The 27,519-nt window shown below is 51.1% G+C and overlaps 1 protein-coding gene across 2 annotated transcripts in view; it reads right to left on the reverse strand.

Moving 5' to 3' along the window:
• LOC146026464 (uncharacterized) overlaps positions 1-27,096 on the reverse strand; it is a 124,652-nt gene extending 97,556 nt beyond the window's left edge. The window contains exons 1-5 of one of the 2 annotated variants that reach the window (XM_083157157.1): positions 26,970-27,096; positions 26,817-26,848; positions 19,838-19,990; positions 13,286-13,330; positions 487-525 (exon numbers count right to left, since the gene is read on the reverse strand). In XM_083157157.1, coding sequence (XP_083013283.1) covers positions 487-525; positions 13,286-13,330; positions 19,838-19,990; positions 26,817-26,848; positions 26,970-27,024 — 324 coding nt within the window. In that variant the 5' untranslated portion in view covers positions 27,025-27,096. The remainder of the gene's footprint in view (positions 1-486; positions 526-13,285; positions 13,331-19,837; positions 19,991-26,816; positions 26,849-26,969) is intronic. The other variant, XM_083157158.1, reaches the window with a different exon arrangement.
• Positions 27,097-27,519: the final 423 nt, after the last annotated feature.

The raw sequence follows: 27,519 nt of genomic DNA on the forward strand, positions 1-27,519 counted from the left end.
ACCATTTTTGTGGGCAAGCCCAGGAAATGCTGGGCATCCCCATGTGACTTCCCCCAATCCACCCCCTGCACACCCCCCCCCTGTGAAAGTTGCTGAAGGCATTCACACAGTGGTCCTGCACTTGTGCATATACGCATTTGCAATATGCATGCGAAGAGCAGCACCATTGCTCCGAGGATCGAATTCTGCTCATTACAAGCCACGCTGACTTGGGACCTTTTTTGTCAGATCTGTCTGATTGGAACAAAAACCTGGTAATATCCGAATGACAGTTTGTCGGTTTTTCAGCATTTCAAAGCAAATGGCCAACTGTTATTTGCTCTCATCCATTACCAGGTTTTTGTTTCAACCCAGCCAGATTGGACAATAAATCTGCAGATGTACAGTATTGCCTGCTCATGTGAACTACAAGTCTAAATCTATTTATTCATTACAAATTATTATTTTTTGTCATTAAATAATACAGAAAACAAAATGTATACATACCTTTAGTATTTTTGGTAAACATTCAGCCACAAGTCCATTCTGTATGTAAGACATATTAATTCACATAATTACCATATATACTCGAGTATAAGCCTGCTTTTTCTCAACATTTTTTATGCTGAAAAAGCCCCCCTCGGCTTATACTCGAGTGAGGGTCCCACTTGCGTCAATACTTTTTCCCAGTTTTTTTGTTGTAAAATTAGGTGCCTCGGCTTATATTCGGGTCGACTTATACTCGAGTATATACGGTAAATAAATTATATTGCATATAAAACAAATAATATATTCAGACACACAATCTTCCCCATCTGCCTGCCCAGAGTGTCCCCAGTTACATTGCTCACAGCACCATTGTATAAGCTGATCCTGTGGGAGACATGTCCATTTGTGTAATTGTGAGGATAGGACTACATACGTAATAGAAAAGCAAATGCCCCAGACCAGGTAATCTGGGACCGCTTAGAAGCCGTGTGGCTGACATACAGTACACATGGTTGGCCAGGTAATAATGATAGCTATGAAAAGAAGGTAACTACGCTAAAATAGGTGTAACAACGTTATTATGTAAAAACCACAATATATAATAATAAAAATAGATAATTCTAAAAATCAAGGTTAAAAGTCAATATACAGTAGGTGTCTATAAACTTAAGGCCCCCATCCACTATGCAGACATATCTGAAACTATGGGTGACATTCTATGGGATGAGAGTTTTTCCCACGTCAGTTTTTCGACCATTATCGCACTTTTTTCAAATCGCATTTTTGCCTTGGATTCGCATATTTAATGAGGTGCGTGTTCCGGCAAGAAAAGTGCGATTGAGTGCGATAATGGGCGAATTTTCGGCATGAAAATGTGCAATTTTTAGGTATGAAAATGTGCGAATTTGAGCTTATGTGCGATTTTGGGTTTGTATTAAAAAAAAAAAAAATTGCGTGGGGTCCCCCCTCCTGAGCATAACCAGCCCCGGGCTCATTGAGCCGGACCTGGTTCCAAAAATACGGGGGACAAAAAGTGTAGGGGTCCCCCGTATTTCTGAAACCAGCCCCGGACTTTATTACATACACACACACACACACACACATCTCACTTTTACACCCACATACTCACCGATCCAGGATCCAGTGCTGGTCTGCCTTCTGCTGCAGAGCTGGTCAGCCCGCACTATCAGCGGGCTGAACCGGCTTTCTCCGATGGAGCTAACAGCTTCTGTCGCGCTGTCCCAGCGCAACAGAGGCTGAGAGCATCTTCGGCTTATGCATCTCCATGGAGACGCATAGCTCAGCCAATCAGGGCTGAGCTATGCGTCTCCATGGAGACGCATCGCCCAATCATGCTCTCAGCCTGTGTCGCGCTGGGACAACGCGACAGAAGCTGTTAGCTGCATCGGAGAAAGCCGGTTGTCCCCGCTGTCAGTACGGGGGTAGCCGGCTCTGCTGCAGAAGGGAGACCAGCGCTGGATCCTGGATCGGTGAGTTAGTGGGTGTAAAAGTGAGATGTGTGTGTATGTAATAAAGTTTTACTTTTCTGTGTGTGTTTTCTTTTAACATTCTTTTTACAGGTGGACTACAAGTCCCAGCGGGCCCATTAATGCCCAGCATTCTGGGACTTGTGGTTCTCCAAGTCCCAGCCTGCGGGGGAGGTCTGCTGGGACTTGTAGTTCTCCTGTATAAAGCAATGTTAGGATTGAAAGATTTTACACCATCAGGCCGGCGTCCACTGGCCAGGGACGCCGGTGACAGCCCCGGGCTTCAGCCCTGGACGGGTGAAGCCTTGGGGGGGACACCCCTTTATTGGGGGGGTCCCCACTCCTCCAGGTATCCCGTCCAAGGCTGACCAGCCACGGTGCTCATGGTATGGCCGGGGGACCTTGTGTAAAAAGTGTCCCCCGGCTGTGGTATGACACTGCGGGCTGTTGGAGCCCGGTGCTGGTTTCAAAATACGGGGGACCCCCAGATTATTTGTCCCCCGTATTTTTGGAACCAGGACCGATCCAAGAGTCCAGGGCTGGTTTCAGAAATACGGGGGACCCCTACGCTTTTTGTCCCCCGTATTTTTGGAACCAGGTCCGGCTCAATGAGCCCGGGGCTGGTTATGCTCAGGAGGGGGGACCCCACGCAATTTTTTTCAAGGAACAAAAAAAACAAAATTTCTTTTTACCACAGAACCATGCACAGATCTCAATGATCTGTGCAGGGTTCTGGCCAACTCGCATATCAGAACCTGGTCTGATTTTTTTGGCGAATTTAAGACACATTTTCCAAATTCGCATCTCATTAAATATGCGCATTGTATACTTTTCAATGGAAAAACATCTGGATGCGAGTTCCGGCGCGAGTTAAAATCACACTTTGTAAAAGTGCGATTTCGAGGCAAAATCTGCGATTTTTGCCATTTTTTGCATCTCATTAAATATGCGAAAACGGGATTTCGGACGTTTTTTGCGCAAAGTTCACCAAAAAACACAACTCACATCCCATGAAATGTCACCCTATAAGTCCAACTCAAGAGATTATATTCACCATTAGGTCTGTAAGACCTGTCAATGGTAAGTGTCTGTATATATTGCCTCACTTGTGAAACGATCCCCTGGGAGTAGTAGATGGTGTGACCTTAATGCGGCTTTATGGAGATGGCTTTTTTGTAGCCTGCAGTGGTTTATGCTGAAAAGGTCCACTCCACTTGAATATACTGTATATAGAATGTTTGTCCTAAATAGCCACAGGAGAGTGAAGATGCTTACACCAGAGGCTGGTCCATAGCTTACTTTAGAGGCTGGTCCATAGCTTACTTCAGAGGCTGATCCGGTCACTAGTAGAGGTGATGAAATGTCTCTGGATAGGCTTGAAGCAATTTGTAGACAGTCACCTAATACCCCTTTTCCACTAGCAACCTGGGTCGGACCCGGTAATTTGTACCCGGTTCGAACCCGGGTGGGACATGGGTAAGAGACACATTTCCACTACAGTGCTACCCGGTAAATTGCCTGATCATCCCCTTTTACACTTAAGCCGGGTAAGGCCTTTTTTCCCTATAGATTACATAAGAAAAAGCCTTTTTAAAGGGCTTTACCATGGGAGGTCACAAAATAGGGCCACCATTACACCAAAAGGGCCACCATTAAAAATATTACGATATTAGAAGAAGAGACCACACTCATTTATTTTAAAATAACTTTTTTTTTATTTTACTGGCAAATATTACCACACTCATTTCTGGCTGGGGCATCCTGTGGTGCTGGCGGCAGAGAGGAAGGTGGCTGCTGGAGCAGCCTTTGATAAAGCAGGGGAAAGTCAGCAGGACAGACATGAAGCACATGTGCACACAACGCTGTCCTCCATGCTATGTGCGCAGTCTGCGGGGCTCTGAGTGATGACATCACTCACCAGCGCCCCAGCAGCACCAAGCAGTGGAGATTTTTACATGCTCAGTCAAATAACCCGGTTAGGGAGCGTTTCCACTACCCTTGAATACGGGTGCTAACCGGGTGCTACCCTGATCATGACCTGGGTAGGATTGCCGGGGAATCCAAACCAGGTTATTTGACAGGGAGCATTTCCACTAGCAGAAAAACCTGGGTAGAAGCGCGTCCCTGCGGAGATTACCGGGTTATTTCTTCTAGTGGAAAAGGGCTATAAGCCAAAACACTGACACGTTTTGCTGCAGTAGCAGCTTTATCAAGGTGGTCAGCCTATCCAGAGACATTTCATCACCTCTACTAGTGACCGGACCAGCCTCTGAAGTAAGCATTTCCCCCAACTATAATGTTGGCAGTTGAAGCAAAAGTGAAAAACACCATTTTACTGCATTGTACATCCTGTTATCTATGTGCATTTATTTATTTTAAAGAGTATATTAAATAAAAGGTCTACTGTATATTCAAGACCCAACTGTTCCTGTATACCAGAGCATCCTTGCAGTGATAATGAGCCCCTATTAAGGGCCAGATACATTGAAGACGTTATATTGAGTACACCATATAGTGTCAGGGCCGGCGCTGGCCGCTCAGCAGCTCCTGCAAAGCAGGGAGGCGCCATGCTTCAAAGGCGCACTCTCCCTGCTCTGCTGCTAAAGCTGCCTCAGCCCGGCCCCTCGCCTTCACTGCCTGCATGCCGCCCGCAGCGCTTGTCTGACAGCGCCGGGCGGCAGTATGAAGTACTGGAGAGTGGAGAGATGGAAGCAGCTCCCTGCGCGCGCCCCGCTGGGTGCGCACTGCGCACACAAACACACTCCGACTAGTCCTACAAACTAGTCCGCCTCCTGTGCCTCGGCCTCCTATCATGTAACAGCAACGTGCGGTCACATGACTCACGGCTGTCCATTCCCCCCCCACCCTCCCCCTGCACCAGTCTCCGTACAGTAGTACAGCAGCCTGGGTCATTACATTTTTCAGAAGTGTAAATAGCCAGCCAGCCAGCAGAGGGCGCTGGCCAGCTCGGATACTGCAAGCTGCCTGTCAGACACCACTCGCTGGTTCAACTCGGAGGAGCTGATCAGAACAGAGAGGAACGTTCCAGCCTGCCCTGGGCTAGGAATGGTGAGTATAACATGGCTAGGCTGGGTGGACTTTCTCCCCAGTAAGTATATGACTTTTTCCCTGCTGGGTTTCTTGTAAAATAGTTAATCTCTCCTGTCCTGAATTTAGCCAGCCTCTGAGATGTATGTATTACAGTACCTAAGCTGCATGGAGGTGGACAGGTCTTACAGGCAGGGCAGGAGGACTACAGGTCCCATCATGCCCCTACATTAGGATTGTAATGCAGCTTATTTTTGGCCCAACAGGATAGTGAGGATGGTATTCTTACTTGCCTGGTCCCATCCTCCCCTCTGCGGGTCAGCAGGCTCAATCAGCTTTCCGGCAGCCATGTGCCAGGTTTAAGCATTCGCTGTTACCCTGAATTTTTATATGTACATGTGGATGTTTGTCTTACGACATGGCCTGTGTTTTCAATCTGTATTGCACTGTATATTGTCTTCCAGGTACACGCTGACATGTGCCCGATGACATAGCCCCCGTCAGATACCACGTTAGGCCCTTAATCTGTGGAGTGATATTTTTGTACCCACTTACTTGCCATGCTTGTTGAAACGCCACTGAGTGTTTGAAACCAGTTGCTGCAAGATTAGTGTTAAACCAGTATGTGCACACCGCATATGGCAACATGCAGCGGACACCATTACCCATACAGATCAGGAATTGCTGCCAGCATGCATAACCCGCACTGGTCGTTATACACCAATGCCCCGCCATCTTTTATATTGCTGCTAACAATATTGGACCATTCAGGTACTACACTAGAGCGTCCATGATAATTATTGGTGGCATTTCCAATCTGTATGACCGCAAGCTCTGTTACATTGTAGCACTGGTGCTGCTGTTGTTTAGAACATGAGGTTCCCAATGTTTTTTGATCCACAGCACCCTAGAGTATCAGAATTTTTATCATGGCACCCCTAGGCCCCCCAAAAAATATTAGATTGGGTTTATATGTGAGTTATGTGGTAAAGGGCAGGATTTACTTCTGTTTGTACATATTTCATTATTGACAGCCACCTGCACTGGTTTTGCTCATAAATAATTAACCATTAATAATTTGAATTGGAATTGGACCACCAACCAAGGTCACCCCTGCATGTGTCCCAAGGCACCCCAGGGAGCCACGGCACACAGTTTGGGAACCACTGATTTACATGTTGTCCTTTGCACAAAGTGACCTACAGTGCCCATTTTTACCCAACCCCACCCAGTAGCAGGGACATACACTACCCACCCGTAACCTCCTTGCTCAGAAAAATACACACCCCACCTGTTAGCCCAGGGACATACACACCCCACCCTACCCCTCAACCCCAAGAAATACACTTATTCCCCCTCCATCCCAGGGATATACACACTTCACACTTCACCGTGCCTCAACAGCCCATATTTTTTTTCCTGTTGGGGCCCAATCTGTTTGTCTTTTCCTTTTGGGGCTAAGACGTTTATTTTTTTGTGTAATGTTATTTATCTGCACATGCAGCTACATTGCACAATACATGCATCTCGATAATGTTCGTACAGAGTTGCAGTACAGATTCAGATGCACACACAAATAAGGGGTTATCCATTCCAATCTGCCCCGTATGTAAATATACACATTGAGACATAATATGCCTGCATATCGTGCTGTGTGTGTGTGTGGGGCCCATAAGGGAGAGGGGAGTGAGCTGCATAAAAATTCAACTATTAAAGAACAATCTTTGTTTTTATTATTATTTAATAGTTTAATTATAATGCCCCCCCACCCCCTCTTCCTAAACCTAATGTAGCAGGAATATATATATTTTTTTTATTTTTATTGTTAATATGGTGGCACTACTGTGTGACATGCTGTGTATAAGGAGCACTGTTGTGTTAATGTACATAATAATTGGGTGATTTTCCCCCTATAGGGGTACTATTCTATTGTAAGGCCATACCCCTTCCTTGTAAGACCTCACTCCTTTTGTACAGTATGGGAGGGCGCAAATTTATAGTTTGCAGGAGGGCGCCAAATACCCTAGCACCGGCCCTGTATAGTGTGTTTTGATAATACTGATTTGAGAACCCAGCCAACATTATCAAAACACTGCAGTCATTTCTGTATAAACTCACCATCGGGTATCCCCCTGGCCCCACTTGTCTGTTGATACACTTAAATACAACTTATTCAACCTTATCTAAACTTAACCTAAAATAAAGACACGACACAAAGTGCTGGCGTTTCAAAAAAAGAATGTCAAATTTATTTGACCATTAAAACTAAGACTATAAAATGGTGGCGGCACCAAAGAACGGTCATTATAGGAAAGGTGGGGTTAAAGATCACTTAATCATACATACAACGCTGGATGACCACTCTCCCTGGTCAGCCACCAGGCCTGGTGGTTACGGCCATCCCCCGGGCAGAAGCGTGGCCCATGACAATCGTTGTCGAGGGAGAGTGCACCCCCACTACCTACACACATACAGAGTTCTTAAAGAATGACCGTTCTTTACCGCCACAGCCAGGCCCTAGGCCGCAGCCACCGCCACCACTAATAAAAACGCTCAGCACCGTGCCGCTAACCAGGCAAAAATGTTGCCTAAAAACAGAGCCATACCCTCCGGGCTTAAATGCACGCCATCACTCCTGTACAGCTCGGGGTGCTGGAAGCTGATGGCATCATGTCGAATGACACTCCCGCCGTTAGCTAACAGGTATCTTGCCACCATAGAGTTCACCTTCTTTCGTGAACGCTCGATGCTGGTGCATGATCTCGCTGCCCTCCACACTATCCTGGATATTATGGAGGACCACACTAACATACATGACGGCAGAACTTGGGCAATGATGTGAAGGTCCCGGACAATCACGGAGCGCAGCTCCAGGACGGATCCCCGTCCAAGGTCATTCCCGCCTAAGTGGAATATAATGACCTCCGGGACCCCAAACTGCTTCACGGCCCGCATCACTTGGGCTTGCAGTGCACACCACCTCATGCCCCTCACTCCTAACCACCTAACCTCCCCAGATTGTGGAAACATGCATACGTCAGAGGCGATTTTCTCCTGCGAGGCCCAGTACACAAAGGAATGGCCCAACATCCACACAGACTTAACGTCCCGTCGATCTGAAATATGCATACAAGAGGTTAGTTAGTCGGAGAAACCATGCCACTGCACTCACACGCTAAACAGGTTATAGAGATAGGGAGGAGGAAAAACCGTGGCCGACCAGCTCTTGAGGCACAAAACACACCGCCCGGAGTAAACTAACCAGTACGCCATGCCAGATTGAAATTATAGCCAAATTGTGCCCCCGGGCGAATGTGAAAAAACACCTCAAGGCCCCCCACTGGAAGTTGGCGAGCGCTTATGCGTCCAGTCGACCATGGTGATCAGTGATAGATAAGGTCGGCCGAATATACCTACGGAATGCTGCCAAGCGCCATCGACCCAGAGATTGAATCTCTGCGTCGGAGCGGCCCTCCGCAGCCGCCGAGGTAGCAGCCCCGATCCGGAAGGAATGCGACCCAAATTCCTTCGGATCAAGGCCTATGGCCTCCAGCGCCCGTCCCAAGATGTGACAAAACTGGTATTTGGTGAGAGGTGACCCATCCTCGTGCATCAACCACGCACCAGGCAGATTCGGGCGTGCCTGTGACAAGGCCGTAGCCAGCGCCACAGGGCACGCCCCCTCCACCGTACATGGGAGCAGGGACAGCCATCTCCCCCTACCGGCCTGGTCTGTCTTGGATCGTCGCAGGTGACAAAGCACCGAATCCTCCTGGACCACTAAATCGTCCACGGACAATGGTGAAGGAGCCCGTTTCGATGGAGCCACCAGCTCTCCAACCCTGAAGGCCCCGTGATACACCATTGCAAACGCCGTTCGGAACAAGAGGACCTCGTAGGCAGGCCAACAAATGTCCCCTAGGGCGTCCAGCAAAGCTGGTAGCAAAGCCATATCAATCGGGCGCCTCCGGTCTGGGAGCGCTGGCGAGGCCCTCCGCCAGCCACGTAAAGCTCTTGACACCAAAAACGACCGGGACGGGTCCGCCCTACCCTGCAAAGCAGAAAAGAAAGACACCCCTGCTAGCATCCTGCGCACGGAGGCGACAGAACGCCCTAAGGAGTACAAACTCCAAACGAAGGCCACCATGGCCGCATTAGGTGTCTTACCTGCTTGAGGGGCAGACAGCTGAAACTGTTCCCACTCCTGCCAACCTGCCCGATAGCATTGCAGCGTCGTTGGTGCAATAGCCCGCATGGCTAGCCCCTCCATTCCGGCCTGATCATCTGCCAAACATAAGAGGGACAACATTCACCAACAGGAGAGGCATGAGGTGCCAGGGCCCGGAACTTAACCCAGTCAGCCCTGGACAAGGCGTCCGCCATGGAGTTCTCCACTCCGGGAACATGTCTTGCCACGAAGTGTACATTCAGTAGCAGGCATTTTAGAACCAGACGCGCTAGTAGGCGAACCACTGGAAGGGAAGCGGAACCCTGGCGGTTGACCGCATGCACTACCCCCAAGTTATCGCACCAAAAAACAATGCTAGAGTTGCACAGCTTGTCGCCCCAAAGCTCCAGAGCCACCACTATGGGGAACAGCTCAAGGAGCAGCACATTTTTAGTGAGGCCCTCTGTCACCCACTCCAGAGGCCACGGTGCGGCGCACCATGACCCGTGCAGGAAGGCTCCAAAACCTACCCCTCCCGCGGCATCAGTGAACAGTTGCAGCTGCCGATTGTCGCGGGGGGAAGGCCATATGAGGACCCCATTAAACTGTTCTAAGAAGGAGAGCCACACGCGCAGGTCCCTCTTCAGTTCGGCTGAGAGTCGAATGAAGTGTAAGGGGTGTCTTATGCCGGAGACGGATCTCTCAAGTTTTCTACAGAAAACCCGTCCCATGGGGATCACCCTGCACGCAAAATGTAGCAGACCCAGCAAAGACTGCATCTGGCGCAACTGCAGCTTACCTGTGGAGAGCGCGAGGGCTATTGCCGCCCGCAATCGGGACAGTTTTTCAAGGGGGAGCCTGCAGCACCCAGCGACGGTGTTGATCTCGATGCCCAAGAAGGAAAGGCAGGAAACCGGCCCCTCCGTCTTGTCCACCGCAACCGGGACCCCTAGATATTGAAACAGGCCCTGCATGTATGCGAGCAAAGCTCCGCAGCGCGAGGATTCCGCAGGGCCCACACACAGGAAATCATCCAGGTAGTGGGCCACCCCGGACTCCCCTGATCCCGTAACCACGCACCAGTGCAGAAAGCTACTGAAGCGCTCGAAAAAGGCGCAGGAGATCGAGCAGCCCATGGGCAAGCACCTGTCCACATAGAAGCCTGTGGGGAGGCGAAAGCCCATGAACAGAAACGACTCCGGGTGCAGGGGAAGGAGGCGAAAAGCCGACTCGATGTCAATCTTAGCCAGCAGCGCACCGGGACCGAAACCCCGAACTATTGCCAATGCCTGTTCGAAAGATTGATACCGAACCCGGCACAAGTCCTCGGGAATGGCGTCATTCACCGAACTGCCCACAGGGTGTGACAGGTGTTGAATGAGCCGATACTTACCCGGGGCCTTCTTGGGAACCACCCCAACTGGGGATATAACTAAATCGGCCACTGGGGGGAACTGGAAAGGACCTATCATCCTACCCAGTGAAACCTCCTTTGCGACCTTCTCCAAGACCACCCCGGGCATCTGGATGGCGGATTTTAAGTTCCGGGGAGACGAGGCCGACACCTCCCCGTCTATGGGGAGGCGGAAACCCACGTCAAATCCCGTCCTCAAGAAGGAAGCCTCCTCCTCTCGGGGGTATGCCGCCAGCCAACTGGCCATGCGGTCAAGCCTAACTGGGGAAGGGGCCTTACTGAGGGTGACCTCCTGCTGCCTGAGCCGCTGGAGGGCCTCCCTGTTTTCCCTTTTTGCAGTCCTTAGCCGTGTGGGGGCCCCAACACTTAGCGCAGCAGTGCTTGTACTTGCATCGCGCCCCCAGGGAACAGCCCGCCCCGTTGTATGCGTAGCATCGACCAGCGGAGGATCCCCCCGCCCCCCTTCCTGCGCGAAAGGGCGCCGTGGCCTTTTTCGGAGGAGGGGGTGCAACGGCCGGGGGAGCTGCAGGTTTTGGGCCCATCCAAATCTCCACATCTTTGCAACCTAGATTCATGATTGCCAATCCCGACTGTTTCCGTCTGAAACTCTCGTCATAGGAGCGCCATGACGAGTCCCCATCAGAAAGGAACATAGCATGAATCATGTCCATGTAACGCACCATATTCATGTGTTCCTGGGGCCTAGTTTCCAGGTAACAGGCCGCAAACATGAAGAGGCCCGCTTGCCACCGGTGGTAGGTGCAAAAGGCCTCTTCGCCAATCCCCCCTTTTCGCGTTGCTGCGCGGTAATCCTTCTCATCCTGCGCTGTCATTTTAAAGTAGTTTACGTATTTTCCGTCCCTAATCCGCTCCTGCACGCTGCGCCTCAGGCCCCTAAGTACCGCGGTGTTTTCGCAATGCACCACCTGGCCCCTAGGGTAAAGGGGGGACCCTGAGCTACCGCTGGAGCTGGAACGGCGGCGACGTCGCCCATGGCGCTGCCGACGTCTTTGCGATTTTCGTCCTCCCTCCACCCCGGACATGGCGTTGTCCGAGCGCCCGGTGGATGAGGAGGAGGTGCGGGAGTCCCTACGCCTGCGCCGTTTGCTCTTCCTTTTTGACCTACCTGAGGTGCCGTCCCGAGGCACAAGGCTCAACTCCAAAGGTCCACCGTGGGCAAGAGCCTCCGTGGAGGCTGGCCGGACAGCTGCAGCCGCGGATGTGGAAGCCTCTGGAGCATGGGTACCACCGGCTCCTATCGATGCTTGAGCCGTCGCGCTGGGCAACATGGAGGGGGAAGGGGGGATGCCACGGCGGAAGATGCCACATTTGGAGCCTGCCCCAAAAAAGATGACAGTAGCGCCAGGAACTGCTGCGCTTCCTCCCCTGCCAGAGGAGTTCGGGGACCCGGGGCTGCCTGCGCTGCAGACGGGGCCCCGCTTATGGGGACCACTGGAGACCCGCCCCCCATGGACCGCTGAGGGACCCTCCTAGCCACTTGCAATAAACACCTCCTAGCAAGGCGCAATGGGGATAAAGCTGCCAGTCTCCCTCCCCTGGTGGGGGTGGCAGCGGGGGCACCCACTGCTAGGGGTGCAACCTGTACATTGTCCCCCCTGTTAAAGCCAGCAAGTGACACAGGGGGCTGGCTATCCCTCCCCCCAGGCTGTGAGGCCATCCTAGGAACGTTGTAAGGGCGCCCCCTGCCCCTTAACCTCATGTTAGGCCCGCCCACCGTGCTAGAACGCGGGGAATTACCGGGGCCCGCAGGCGCGACCAGGCCTGAATCAGGCCCCACCTGGCGGGTGCCTGACCTGGTCGCCGCCTGCCGAATATTTGTGTCACGCGGGCGGCGGGTGCCCAGCCCGCGCCCGCGACTAACCGCACCACGGGCGCTACCTCTGCCCGACCCCCCAGCTGCAGGAGAAGCCGCGGCGCCGCGGCCTCTCCTAGCGTGTGACGCGGCCGGACGCCCGGCCACGTCATCAACCTGCGCCCCGGCCGCATCACCGCGCACACGTGCGCTAGAAGCCGCCGATCCCCGGACACAGTGGGCCCCCTGCACGCGAATGCAGGATCAGCCAGGCGGGCAGGCGGCCTTGATACCCTGGACGGACGGGGCATGGCTGGACAGCGCAAAGGTAGAAATTAGAGACAGAGGGGGACAGAGTATTAGCTATAAAGAGAGAAGAGAGGAAGGAAAAAGATTAGACAGTGTGTAATTTAAGTGAAAAAAAAAAACCTGACTCAGAGGAGAAGCTGCGCTGTAGGTCTTGCCTGGTCAGCAGCTTCTTGGACGGGGGGGATCACTCTAAACTCGTGATCATTCCTTCCCTACTTAGACCCTCCCCCTGCTCTGATAGGCCTTGTGCCCATCCTCATTACCATAGCATGTGACCAACAGCAGAGTGTAACCTGTGAGAACCCTTAGTGGTTTATGTCACCTCAGGCTTATTCAGCCTTCTGTGTTTCTTTCATTGAGAGAGTCAATAACGTGGAGTATGACGTGTTACTTGAACCAGCAGGGGTAAATTACTATGGAAAATCAATGCCTGGACACGGAACCCCAATGCTCCAATCACTTGTGTGGAGAATAATGACCCTTACAATATTGAAACTGAAATAGACAAGTGAATAAATAAAGCCTCTAATAGTGCTCACAGTGAGAAAAACATTGTTACAAGGAAATTGTGATCTTACCACTGAGATAAGAACCTGGTTAGCTGCTTGTGAAAGCGCATCACCCTAGAACAATAGAAAAATATTAAACATTCAGCAAAAATATGAAATTCTAAACCAAGTGTAAAGGCTTTTCAAAAATAAAACATCTAAAGGAACAACGCGTTGCTGAGATCAGAAGTATGCCTTGTGAACCGTACTGAACAGAAGGACACCAGGGCACAATTTGATTAACACTGTTAAATTTTATATTTAAAATTATTTCATGTTTAAAAAGAGCTTATACACATGCATATACAAACCAATAAATAAATATGAACACAGAAAAATGAATAGAAATACAAAATCACAGGCAGATAACATATAATTTCATATGTAATAAAGCACTTGAATAAATTTGTGTCAAGTAGCCAATTCCAGAGCGGGTCACGTATTAGGTCGATAGAATAAAGGATTTCAGGATTAGTATTAGTATGAAGCTTTCAGCAGCCAAAATGTTAGTAGCAGGGTAAGGTGGATAAGGACACTTTGTACAAAGCACTTTTCCCTTACAAAGTGCTTTGGCTTGTACTCCCCATCTTTACAAGCGGCACACAGCCGGCCGTAGAAATCTGCTCAATTGAGAAGCTGGACATGGAGAACCTGCATAAACAACACAGGTCATTGAGGTTGCTCCCCGCCGTGCTACAAACATCAAAGGCTCGCTGTCATCAGCTGGAGCCAGGCGGGTAGAAGCGAACCGACACAGAGGTCCGCGGCGGAGATCACACAAATTGCTTTGAACATAATAAGAGGTACTGTTCCCATTATTTTCATTGGTGCAGAATATCTCCTGCAAGCCCTTTTTACAAAACAAGGAACACTTTATTGTATTGGATACATATCCTTCAACTAAAAACCATCCTAAATCAATTTAACCCTTTGGAGTGGAAAGGGCCAATACCAATTGACTTTGTATGCATATCAAATAATATACATTTGTGCAGAAATACCATCCAGAGTTGGGTTGTACCAGAATACTAACAAAAGTTACTATTGGCTCTTGCCTTTATTGCATCCTATTGAGGCTAAATTTTATTGAGATATTGTGTATTATGATTTTTTATGTAATTTTATTGTTCTTTTTCTCTTCTATATAATACATTTTTTATATGTATTTGATATTACAATTCAGATGTGTGGCGCTCTCTTTTGAGTTAGTAATATTATAGTATATCCCTATACATAAAGCTAATTGATTGTTAAACTCCCAATTAAATCCTCCATGCCTCAATATCTAGCAGCCGTCACGGGAGCTATCCTGGGGAAATGAGTATGATTTTTTTTTATTATTATATTTTTTACCCAGTGATCAGCCTGTGCATGTGAGACCTGTAGTATTCATAGCTTTGTCCACCAGATGCCGCCTTGCAAATGCCGGGTCACCCTCCCATGATTAGCATGCTATGCTTGTCGGGTGTGGGTCGTTAGGTCTACAGCAACTAGGTCAACACCACTAGGTCAACATGCAGCAAGGTTGACGTGGGTCAAGGTCGACAGGACATTATGTCGACACAAGCATTAGGTCGACATGGGCTAGGTCGACAGTCAAAAAGTTGACATGGGGGTTTTCACTGTTTTACCCGAATGTCGACACAGTCGACATGGACACAGTTGGAATCAATCGCAGCCCCTCGGATCGCTCGCGATGCTTCGGGCATGGTGCCTTGCTGCCAGGGGCTGGCTGGCAACTTTTAGCCTAGGGGGCAAGTCCAGAGCACTGGCCCATACCCCCCATCATTCTGGAAAGCTGAATGCTTGTGCGCGCCGGCGGCGCGCAGTAAAATTAAGCGTGTGGCCTATCATAAGGGGGCGTGGCCTGTACCTTGATTGTATTGTGTACCTGCAGATTGCACATTGTGATGCTAATTACACATTATGCCGCACACGTTGATGCCCATTGCACCCCATACTGTGATGGCAATTACCCAATGCTCCCCACACCGTAATGCCCATTACGCCCCATACCATGATGCCCATTACACCGCACAATGTGATGTCCACAGTGCCAAATTTGCCCCCACAGTGCCAGATATTCCGCCACAGTGCCAAATACACATATGCCCCCACAGTGCCAGATATGCCTCCACAGTGCCAGAGACACATATACCCCCACAGTGCCAGAGACACATATGCCCCCACAGTGACAGAGACACATATGCCCCCACAGTGCCAGAGACACATATGCCCCCACAGTGCCAGATATTCCCCCCACAGTGCCAGATACACATATGCCCCCACAGTGCCAGAGACACATATGCCCCCACAGTGCCAGAGACACATATGCCCCCACAGTGCCAGAGAAACATAATATGCCCCCACAGTGCCAGATACACATATGCCCCCACAGTGCCAGATATGCCCCCACAGTGCCAGAGACACATATGCCCCACAGTGCCAGATATGCCCCCACAGTGACAGATACACATATGCCCCCACAGTGCCAGATATTCCCCCACAGTGCCAGATACACATATGCCCCCACAGTCCCAGAGCTGCCCCCACAGTGCCAGAGATGCCCCACAGTGCCAGAGATGCCCCCACAGTGCCAGAGACACATATGCCCCCACAGTGCCAGAGACACACATGCCCCCACAGTGCCAGAGGAGACACACAGGCCCCCACAGTGCCAGAGACGACACACATGCCCCCACAGTGCCAGAGACGACACACATGCCCCCACAGTGCCAGAGACTACACACGTGCCCCCACAGTGCCAGAGGAGACACACATGCCCCCACATTGCCAGAGGAGACACACATGCCCCCACAGTGCCAGAGGAGACACACATGCCCCCACAGTGCCAGAGGAGACACACATGCCCCCACAGTGCCAGAGGAGACACACATGCCCCCACAGTGCCAGAGGAGACACACATGCCCCCACAGTGCCAGAGGAGACACACATGCCCCCACAGTGCCAGAGGAGACACACATGCCCCCACAGTGTCAGAGGAGACACACATGCCCCCACAGTGCCAGAGGAGACACACATGCCCCCACAGTGCCAGAGGAGACACACATGCCCCCACAGTGTCAGAGGAGACACACATGTCCCCACAGTGCCAGTGGAGACACACATGCCCCCACAGTGCCAGAGGAGACACACATGCCCCCACCAGCAACTCACCATTGTTGCTGGGATGGGGGGTCCGGGACAGACAGCCCTCCTTCTCCCCCGGGCCGCTTAGCCAGTCACTGGCTGCTGGCCGCGCTGGATCACCATCCACCTCCTCCAGGCCGTCCTCCTGCGCTGGCCGCGGCTACAGGAAGATGGCCGCCGGCCTCCTGCACTGAGGACATGTCCTCAGTGCAGGGGGCCGGCGGCCATTTTCCTGTAGCCGCGGCCGTGTACTGGAAGCCGCGGCAAGCGCAGGAGGGCTGCCTGTGCCTGGAGGAGGTGGATGGCCCGCAGCCAGTGACTGGCTAAGCGGCCCGGGGGGCACATGGCACCCTGCCCCCCGGCCCAGCCCGCCCCTGCTTGCTGCGCTCGGCACACTATTTTATTCACCCACCATGCATTAGTGCAGTGGTTCCCAACCCTGGTAGTCAAGTACCCCCAACAGTGGATGTTTTCCAGGTCACCCGGCAGGTGCACTCATTATTCAGGCACATTTGAAAAGATCCACAGGTGGAGCTAATTATAGCACTTGTGATTCTGTGTGGAGACCTGCAAAACATGCACTGATGGGGGTACTTGAGGACCAGGGTTGGGAACCACTGCCCTAGTGGATGGCAGGGCATGACATACCGCCTGTCACACATATCGGTTAAAAAAAACCAGTGAAAAACCCCATGTCGACCTCTTGACTGTCGTCCTTGCCCATGTCGACATAATGCTTGTGTCGACCTGTTAACCTAGACCCATGTTGACCTTGACCCATATTGTCCTTAACCCATGTCGACCTTGTTGCATGTCGACCTAGTGGTGTCGACCCAATGCTTGTCCACCTAGTTGTTGTAGACCTAATGACCATATCCTGCTTGTTCACCCGGTATGGGAATGAATGTTTTACATAAACATCCATTCACAGGCCAGGGGGAATCTCGCCAACCATCAAAAGATGTGGTGAGTGCAAGCATATCAAAAGTATGCACGCACATTTGAGAGGAAATCCGGTGATGTCAGCTGCCCATGACAGCATTTTCATGGGAGCTCCTATGAAAGGCTGGGCGTTCTCATAAGCAAGTCCCCGGCCCGCCGCCCCATGCCCACCGCCCGCAATGTTGGGTGCGTGCACTCGGCAAACAGTATGTTTTCCATCGCAGCAGAAATGAACATGTGCATGGCAAAACCATCGAGCTCGCATGCAAACTGTGCAATCAGAGAGGTTTGATCATGGAAGCCGCCGCTGTCGCAGCATTGTTATTAAGGGCAATAAAGAAGGACATAAAAGAGGACACTATTCAAGGAAGGAGAGAACTTACAAAAGAAGGACGGTCCTTCCTAAAAGAGGACGGTTGGTCACCTTAACAAACCTTCCTGTCATCACTTCACCTGGCTCCAATACGCTGGGTGCACATTCATTCATAAAGCCCATACAGTGGCTCCAGGACCCGGCAGGTATATACTGCTCTGCCCAACAGTGGGGGAATATACTAAGATGAGAATTATATTTCACATGGGATGTTGCTATAGGAAACCAATCTGATCATGTCTATTATCTTCTAGAGGGTGCTAAATAAATAAGTAGATTCTGATTGGTTTCCCATAGTAACATCCCATGTGAAATAAAACTTTAATCTTTCCCCCACTGACTCTCTCCCTCTGGCCTCTGTCATGTGACCTGCTTGCCCCACCCCAGAAACATTAGAGGGAATAACTTTCAGTACATCATGTGAAGTGAACATGTCAGTCTCTGTGCAATATGTGCACCAGTGGAGGCAGACAGCAGCACGTGCATGAGTTACTTCAGGAGCAACCACATGTGATCACTCGAATGCAATCCGCGCTTTCGGCAGCATGATATTTGGGGAGAGGGGGAGGAGGGACCACTGGCGGCAAGGAAGAGGGCGGGCAAAAGAGTAGCGTAGCGCTAGAAGTAGCGCTAGTGGGCAGCGGGGGTCAGCGATGGTGGCAGAATTGTTTAAAACACTGGGCAGCCCTCTGATTGGCTGAGAGAGCTCAACCAATCAGAGGGATGCCCACTGTTTTACACATTTCTGCCACCACAGTAGCACTATCGTAGAGCGGGGGCCAGTGGTGGCGGCAGAATTGTTTAAAACACTGGGCAGCCCTCTGATTGACTGAGCTCTCCAATTCTGCTGCCACATCTGATCCTTTCCGCCCGTTAGCACTATGCTACTCCTCTGTCCGCCCTCTTCTAGCACCCGATGCGCCATCGCAGTATAGCATGCGACATCAGGTGCTGAAAGGGGGCAAGTTTAGCATTGTATGCGATCAGATTCAATGGACATCGCACTTCGATGTCATATCGAATCCAATTGTATAAGTGTATTGGAAGCATAAACCAACAATACTGACACTGTGGGGGTCCCAGGGGCACAAAAAGGGGTTCAGACAATATACAAAGTCATAGACAAACGCAAGGGGGGGGGTGTTCTGGTTGCCCAGACACCCCCCTCCTACAATGCCTTGAATTATAACTACAATAGCACTGGTATATAATATGATTAATAGAGCTGCCACCACATCATGCAGTGTGAGGGACAGAGTGGAGCTGATGCACATGCCCAGTGTACCAGCTTCTTATACCACATTTAATGTGTGTGTATGTGAATCTGAGCTCTAAAACATAGCAATGGACCAGAGAGCAGCTGCCAGGAGGAACAGACAAGAGCCTTACCATAAAGTGGGAGATTGTCAGCTTAGAAAGTGCAGTACTGGTTTTATTATTATTATTATTATTATTATTATTATTATTATTATTATTATTATTATTATTATTATTATTGTTATTATTATTATTATGTTTAACTTTTACCTGACCACTTACTGTATCTTATTTAAATGTTTGAAACAGCCTATACTATATACCATCAGTACTGCTAAATATTAATACTCTATTTCATACAGTATCCAGTGTATAAAAAAAGACCAATTTACAGGGCTGTTACCGCTCCCCCAGACTCCCATACTTCAATGCGCTGCAGAGTGGGAGAGTTTGGATTACATTTGGAAACCCCCCCTCTAAAAATCCTGCATTTGCCACTCAATGTGGGTCAGGGAAGCAAGATGTTAGCAAGCATGCCCTAGCATATTCAGGGAGGGTCAGGTACATCAGCGCCAGCCTTGATCAGCCTGTCTCTGTCACAGATGACTGGTAGGGTCACACTAACTAACATTTGCACAAACTGGAAAATTAATTTGATGCTTCAGGAATTGCATATGGATTTGCAGGTGGATGGTGATCTGCAATAGTTTTGCATTCCCTTTGTAGATTTGCAATGATGGAAAGAGGATCATTAAAACATTCAAATAAGAGAGAGCGAGGGCTGCCTAGGCATGAGGGAATATAAGAGTCTGTGCCGTTTGGGATGGTATGACAAAGATAGAAATCAGAGTGTCACTTACCCATAGAGGTGCAGTGTAGATGGGGTAGCCAATCAGGTGTAGAAGGGGTGGTAGCTTAGGTGGAGGTATATAAGAGGTAGTCAGGTGATCCATCTTCCTCTTGAGTCTGGAATTTCTTGGGGAAGCAGAGTCAGGATCAGCGTCGCGTTGCACCTGTAGAGGAGTGAAGAAAAGAAGTTAAGTCATGCTACTGTAGCCTCACATCCCTGCTCCCTAACAGCTATGCTCCGCTCCCTCCGCTCTGCCCCCCCCCCCTCCCCGCTGGCTCGTGGAGTCTGCCCGGCCACTGTCTGCATCGCAGCACGTGGTGGCGGCAGACGGGCTCCCAGGCTTCTCCCATGGGACCCTTACAGCACGGCGCGGTCAGCGCGTCAGGCCAGCTCCCCCAGTCTGCCCCGTCCCCCTCCGGCGGCGAGCGCTGCGGGCACAACACCGCCCGACTCTTTGCTTGATCTCACAGGCACGTGGGCGGCGCATGCGCCGAGCTCTCATGTTCCCCAGCAAGTGCGCCTCCGGCGCCTCTCCACAGAAGAGTCATTGTGGCTCGTGTAGCATGTCCGACTTTGGACAACTAGCAACGGGACAGGCTGGTTCGAGAACCACCATGGGGTTCAGGGTTACATTTCTTACCCCATAGCTGGGAATAAAAAAGAGTTTCTGCAAGGGGGTCGAATGAGCCGCCCAGGAGCTCAACTCCTGCGGCGGGCTCACATGCACAATTCCCCAGGGACTGCAGACATCCCTAGTGTACAAGGGGGGCCAGGTCACCCAGGTATGAGGGTGGCCTGGATCCCCTCCAAGGAATACTGGCAGCAGGCCATGGAGCTCTTGCCCCCCATGCTGCCTCTTTGCTTCCCTGCTATCACAGGGCCCTATCAGCATGCACATGGGGGTTACCCACCTAGCCAGGGCACCCCCGCTACCCACATGCCCCTGGTTCCGTCCGGGCACCGTCACCTCCCACACCCCCCCCCCCCCTCTGGGGTCAAGTGGGTTTCATCGTTTGGGGGGTCTGGTATCCGCCCACACAGGTAACCCATCGGGGTATTACCCAGGGTCCGGGCCCATTTTCCTGCCCCGGGCCTTCAGACACCATACCCGTCCCGATGGCACTTCGGGTACATCTACACACTCGTCCCAGTCAGTGGTTTTCCCTGGGGGGGGGCGGTTTCACGGCCCTTGAGGCCGAGATTGGGCAGGCCCAGGGCAGCATGTATGGTGTAACGGTTAGCACTACTACCTCACAGCACTGAGATTAGTGGTTCCATTCCCACCATGGCCCTGACTGTGTGTAGTTTGTATATTCTCCCCAGGCTTAAGCGGGATTCCCTGGGCATTCCGTCCAGCCACTCCCGGCTCCCACCGGTCAGGCGGGTTTCCCCACTCATCCCCTCCCAGCCCTCAGGCCCCTTCTAGCAGAGTTGGCTATGGTGATACATCCGCCCCCTCACAATTGCAGGGTGGGGTTGGGTTTTTGCACTGGTCATCAGTGAGTCACTAACCACTTTGCTTGCTTCTTTCGAGGTCTCATCAGTTCCCCAGCGGGCAGCCGCGGACGTGGACCATCATTCTGGATAGAACATTACACAGGCAACTGCAGCTGCAGCAGGGACGCCGCATGAGGCCGGGTCTCTGGATGCTGTCGACCTTCCGGGTGATGGTGAGCATGATGAGTATGATACCTCTGAATAGGCTGCGGGCCATTCCTCCGCCGCTGCGAGGAGTCAGGAACCATTAGACGCCCCCGCAGGTTTGCCAAGCTAGTAGCGCGCGCAGTTGCACAGCAAGCAGGGGTGGGGGGAAGCGGGCTAGCAAGACTAAACCCCTCGCTGAGTCCCAGCTTTCTTTGACATGGTCAGTCGCAGCAACACTGTGGGGTCCTGCGGTCTTCATAAGGGCACAAAGGGGAAAATAGCCAAAGGGAGTTCGGGGATGTGCTCACGTTAACTTATTGCGGTAGGGCCAGGAAATCGTCCGGTGCCGGTGAAAACTTGTATCTGAGTTTTCACCTCTGGGTTAAGTGTTTCCATCTGGCTATTGTTGACCCTAGTCCCAAGAAGCGCAACTACGTTCGGCGGTACATGTTCCTTGTACACAGGTTTTTTCCAGCTTACAAGGTTACGGCTATGAGGGGTCAGGACGAGAAATTTAGTCTGACCCACGCCGGCGCACGGGTTACGGCAGAGGGCCTTAAGCAGGTCAGGATAGGGTGGCGGGCCATGGGTAAAGGCCACGCTGTTTATGAGTCCCATCACGAGAAGCCAGTTTCCCCCTGGCAAGAAGGGTACAAGCCAGCCGCTAAAGACAAATGCTTTGCCTTCAACGTTGCAGAGTGTGATAGAGGCGGCAAATGCCTTTTCGCCACGAATGCGGTAATTGGGGGCCAGTCACCCAGCTTAGACCTGTAAAGCCGCCCCGCTGGCAACGCCAGCACCAGCTCTAAGTAAGGCAACATCTTCATAGTCCTGTTCGAGCTGGAACCCCGTATGAATGCCTACACTAACAGGGAAGAGGCCCTGTTGTTGTTACAAGGTTTAGTTACGGTTTTAGTTTTCCCATCCCCGGGGACGTCAAGGCAGTTCCACGCAGGAATTGGAAATCAGTGGTGTATGCCCCCGAGGTGTGAGACGTGAGGTGTGAGCCGAGGCAGCGCTGGGCAGAATGGTTGGCCCGTGCACGGCTGACCCATGGCCCAGCACGTGTTATCCACCCTTTGGGAGTAGTACCCAAGAAGGCTTCGGGTGAATACCGGTTAAGCCAGCACCTGTCTTACCCTCACGGGGCATCCACTAACGATGCTATTACTTATGAAGTTGCAAGTGCTTTATCAGCTGTGTATAAAGTACCCGGGTTGGTCCACAATTTTTAGCACCATGCACTCAGGGCCAAGTGGGACATGGGGTCCGTTCCTGCCTCCTCCCGTGACACCCTAACTTAGGGGTATCAGTGGCCGACGCCAGGACCAAGGGCCCACCATGCGTCATGTCTTGCCTAGGCTGAGGGATTGGCCCTGCAGCCGGCGGCTGTAGCCTAGCCGGCCGACAGAGTCTACAAGTTGCGGGTCCTTATCCAGGGCGGCCGGACCAAGAGGAAGGCCAATCTAAGGCAGGTCCAGTCATTACTGGGGGGTCCCTTAGCCTGGAGTGCTGGGTCGCCCCTAGGGGCGGGGGTTTTTCCACAAGCGAGAAGGGGCTACAGCGGGGACTAAGGTTCCCCAGCCATGGTTAGGCTGTCCCGGGAGATACGCCATGACCTGGTCGTCTGGACTCCATTGCTGGTGGACGTTAATGGGGTGCTTCTTTAGACCGCAGAGCCTTCGCCTATGGCCAGGCTTCAGTAGTTACGCAGGCCCCGGGGTCCACGGGTTTCGGGGCATTTTTTCAGGGCGTATGGCGCGCAGCCCCATGGCCTCAATCATGGATTTGGAGTGGTTTCACGGCCATTTTGCTGCCATTCGAGTTCTTTCCCATCATTGTAGCGGTGGGATGGTGGGCTCATAGATTGGCAAGCCAGACGGTAGGTTATGGTGATATAACCTGGGAGGGGTGCACAACACTAACAACCAGGCACCCCTTTTTTCACCCCTGACACTGCTTTTGCTCGGACATTTGGTATTACGCTGCTTGCAGGGCAACATGCATTTTATGGCGCAGCACGTTACAGGTGTGACAAAGGCACAGCCGATGCTCTGTCGCGGTTCTACTTTGCAAAGTTTCGCGAGTTGGTACCGAGCGCTGAACCCCTTGGGCTCACTTGTCCATGTCTTGCAGGGCAGATCATAGAGCAGACATGAGAGGATTACCTTGCCATCCCTGGCCCCCTCCACCCGCAGGGCATATGCAGCCACGCTGCAGGACTGGGCGTCCTTTTTAGGAGTCCCCGGGGACCAGCGGTAGTCGGTTGATGACCGTTGCTGTTTCGTACGTGGGCATTATGGCGCGGGCCTGTCAATCTGCCATGGCTGCGGCATTAGCCGAGATATATTCCGTGCTAAGTTACGCGGAGAACGGGACCCCACCAAAGCCTTTGCGCTAGCAAGGGCTTTGATTGGTGGGCGTGAGTGCAGACAACGACAGCGGATTCCCGCAAGTCCAGCGAGCTGTAGACGCGGTGGAAATTGTAGCCTGTTTTCAGGGCATAGCGGAGAGCACAGAAGAGACGTCACTCTTTCGGGCGGCAATCTCTTTTGCGTTCTTTAGGGACTTTAGGGTCAGCGAGCTGGTTGCGGCCAGCAAGAATGCCACTGATTTAGGTGCGGTTCGAAGTCATGGTCTTCCAGGACGGCTCGTCCTTTGTGTGCTCCGCCGGTCTGAGACCGATCAGTTGGGCAGAGGTCGCTGGGTGGCCCTTAAGTCCCAGCTGAAAAGGGGGATCTGCACCCTGCGGCTGGCCACGGCATATCTGCCTTTGAGGCCTGCCGCTCCGGCCCAGTTCCCCGCACATGCGGATACATGGCCGTGACGCACTGACTGTGCACTGCTGTGTTTAAGCGTTGTGTGGCTGCGTTGGGTTGGGAGGTCGCCGATTGCGGGACACATTCGTTCTGTATTGGTGCGGCCACCAACGCAGCAGCGGAGGGTCTTCCAGTGAATGCCATACAAGAACTCGGCCGCTTGAAGTCCTCCGCTTATATAAATCTTATATTCGTTTAGATAAGGTTTAGCACGCGCCTTGGGCGCTGGATCCAAAAACGATGTTTACACTCGGTTCTGTAACGGCAGCGTTACGGAATCGAGGGTGTGAAGGGAATTTTTTACTTTTTCCTCCGATAGTGGGCTGATTACAATTGGCTCCCCCCCATCAAGTCCACCGGAGGTTTTTTAAGGTTTTCCCCTTCACTTGGATTCTAGTGTACTAATTTATGTTGTGCATTATATGTTTAACCCTACATTGTGCATTGTACAGTTTAAGTTGAATGCTAACTGGTTAGGGTTTTCTTTTTCAGCCCTTTCCCCCCCCTTCAACGACTCATGCCACTGTCTGGTTCGTCAGGCATTCATACATTTTCTGGGCATCCAATCATCAGTTAGCTGTCAGGGCCCGGGCAGAGCTAGGGGCGAAGGCAGTACATTGGTTCGGTGTCAGGGGTCTCCGGTGGAATGGTCTTTTACCATTTTTGTCAGATAAAGAGCGTCGCTGGGGTCGCCCGGACACCTAGGAGGTAACGACTTAGGCCGGGGAACCAGCATAGGCCTTATTTTGAGGATCGAGGCTGATCTTAAGACTCTGGTGGGCCTTTGGCCTGGATTGCGGATAGTTTGGTCTGACATAGTGCCTCGTTTCAACTGGAGAGGCTGCTGGAACCCCAAGTCCTTAGAGAAGATCAGACGCAAGGTTAACTTTGCGGTCTCCAAATGGACCAAGACGTCCATGGGAGGCACAGCGGTTAGACACCCCTCTTTAACACTGGAGACCCCAACCTTCTACAGAAGTGATGGTGTCCATTTGTCAGAATCAGGCATGGCCGTTCTACTTCAGGACTTGTTCAGTTGTTGCAGCTAAGGGGATTAGGTTTGTGTTACTCTGGTTGACTATTTGACTAGTTGACTAGTTATTGATAGGTTTGGCGGGCTTGGGTTCTACAGTAATTGTCTTTAAGTGGCAATTTTGGAACCCAGCTGTGGCGGGAGGGCGCTCTCGATCAGCAGTCCAGTTTGAAGTACAGGTGGTCACTGTGAGGTATTGCCACCCTCTGCCAGGAAGGCTGGTGAGTTCTGCCCCCGAGGGGGGATGCAGGACACTTTTAGAACTGTCCTCATCATGCCCTAGGAGGGGCGGCAAGACAGTCACAGCGCAGGCTGGCTTTGAATTCAATGGGGGCGGTTCCTCGCCCTGGTTACAAGTTGGGGCGTTGTAGTCGCCGCCATTGCTAATGTTTTATGACTTGCTGGTCTCCAAGCGCTCTCTAGGCCATCCCTTTCAATAGGGTCATACCACAATAAATACCCCTGACCTTTTAAACTTATGCAGTGGTTGTCCGTGTCGTTATTTCAGGTCACGTGTCCGTGTGAGTTATTTCAGGTCATGTGTCCGTGTGATTTACTTATAGGGGTAATCAAGGTTTAAGTTGAAAGAAAAGGTTCATCTCAATAATGCATTAGACGCCTTAGAGAGAGCGAGGGCTGCCTAGGCATGAGGGAATATAAGAGTCTGTGCAGTTTGGGATGGTATGACAAAGATAGAAATCAGAGTGTCACTTACCCATAGAGGTGCAGTGTAGATGGGGTAGCCAATCAGGTGTAGAAGGGGTGGTAGCTTAGGTGGAGGTATATAAGAGGTAGTCAGGCGATCCATCTTCCTCTTGAGTCTGGATTCCCACCCTCCCTCCCTTGTGCTAACCTACCACATGGCCTTACGGCCGTCACCCAAATTTGGCTCTCATCAATTTAAATATTAATTGGCGGGAGGGCGCTCTCGATCAGCAGTCCAGTTTGAAGTACAGGTGGTCACTGTGAGGTATTGCCACCCTCTGCCAGGAAGGCTGGTGAGTTCTGCCCCCGAGGGGGGACGCAGGACACTTTTAGAACTGTCCTCATCATGCCCTAGGAGGGGCGGCAAGACAGTCACAGCGCAGGCTGGCTTTGAATTCAATGGGGGCGGTTCCTCGCCCTGGTTACAAGTTGGGGCGTTGTAGTCGCCGCCATTGCTAACGTTTTATAACTGGCTGGTCTCCAAGCGCTCTCTAGGCCATCCCTTTCAATAGGGTCATACCACAATAAATACCCTTGACCTTTTAAACTTATGCAGTGGTTGTCCGTGTCGTTATTTCAGGTCACGTGTCCGTGTGAGTTATTTCAGGTCATGTGTCCGTGTGATTTACTTATAGGGGTAATCAAGGTTTAAGTTGAAAGAAAAGGTTCATCTCAATAATGCATTAGACGCCTTAATAAATGTGTGTGAGATAAAGTGCAAGTAGGGAGAAAAGGTGAGAAGAGGGAATGACTATGCATATATTTCATTTAAACAAAATTCTACTTACATCAGGATCTGCGCAGTGTTCCCCATCAGCACCTAATATGTCAGACAGAAGTTAAACAGAAAATTACATTTACAGAAGGTAAAATATAAACACTAAAAATAAATGAATGATCCTGCAGTTACATTTGTTGTATTATTCCTATGTCATACATACCTGCCCCCTGAAAGAGGGTAAGACCAACCAGCATAAACAGTGTGATGAGCTCCATGTTGCAAACACTTCAGTCCAGCACAAGGTGTATGAGGCAGACAGTAAACGTTCCTGATTTTTATACTATTAACAGACGCTGACATCAAAAACACGAGCATCGCATCATATTCTGGAGTGTGTCCAAACCAATGCCGTGTGCAAAAATCCTGTTTTAAAGTTTGCTGGCAGTAAATAGACAGAACTTGTATGCCAACAATTGTCTATTCAGAGGTAAAGGTAAATATTAATGAGGTAATACTTCTTTCAAACAACGCTATACCAAATTTCAGATTGATTCATAGGTTAGTATTTTTCTCCACCACGACAATGCACCAGCTCCCTTATCCGGAATTGTTGTGACCAAAGTGCATGAATTGCGTTATGAATTTTTTGTTTCCCGCAAGCTACGTTTTCAGGTTAGGGAACAGAAAGAAGTCACAGGGAGCAAAGGCGGGCGAGTACGGTGGATGTGGCAACAATTCATAGCGCAATTCATGCAATTTGGCCCCAACAA

The sequence above is a fragment of the Crinia signifera genome, chromosome 8 (genome assembly GCF_055691185.1).
Source record: "Crinia signifera chromosome 8, ASM5569118v1, whole genome shotgun sequence".
In the NCBI taxonomy this organism is placed as follows: Eukaryota; Metazoa; Chordata; class Amphibia; order Anura; family Myobatrachidae; genus Crinia; species Crinia signifera.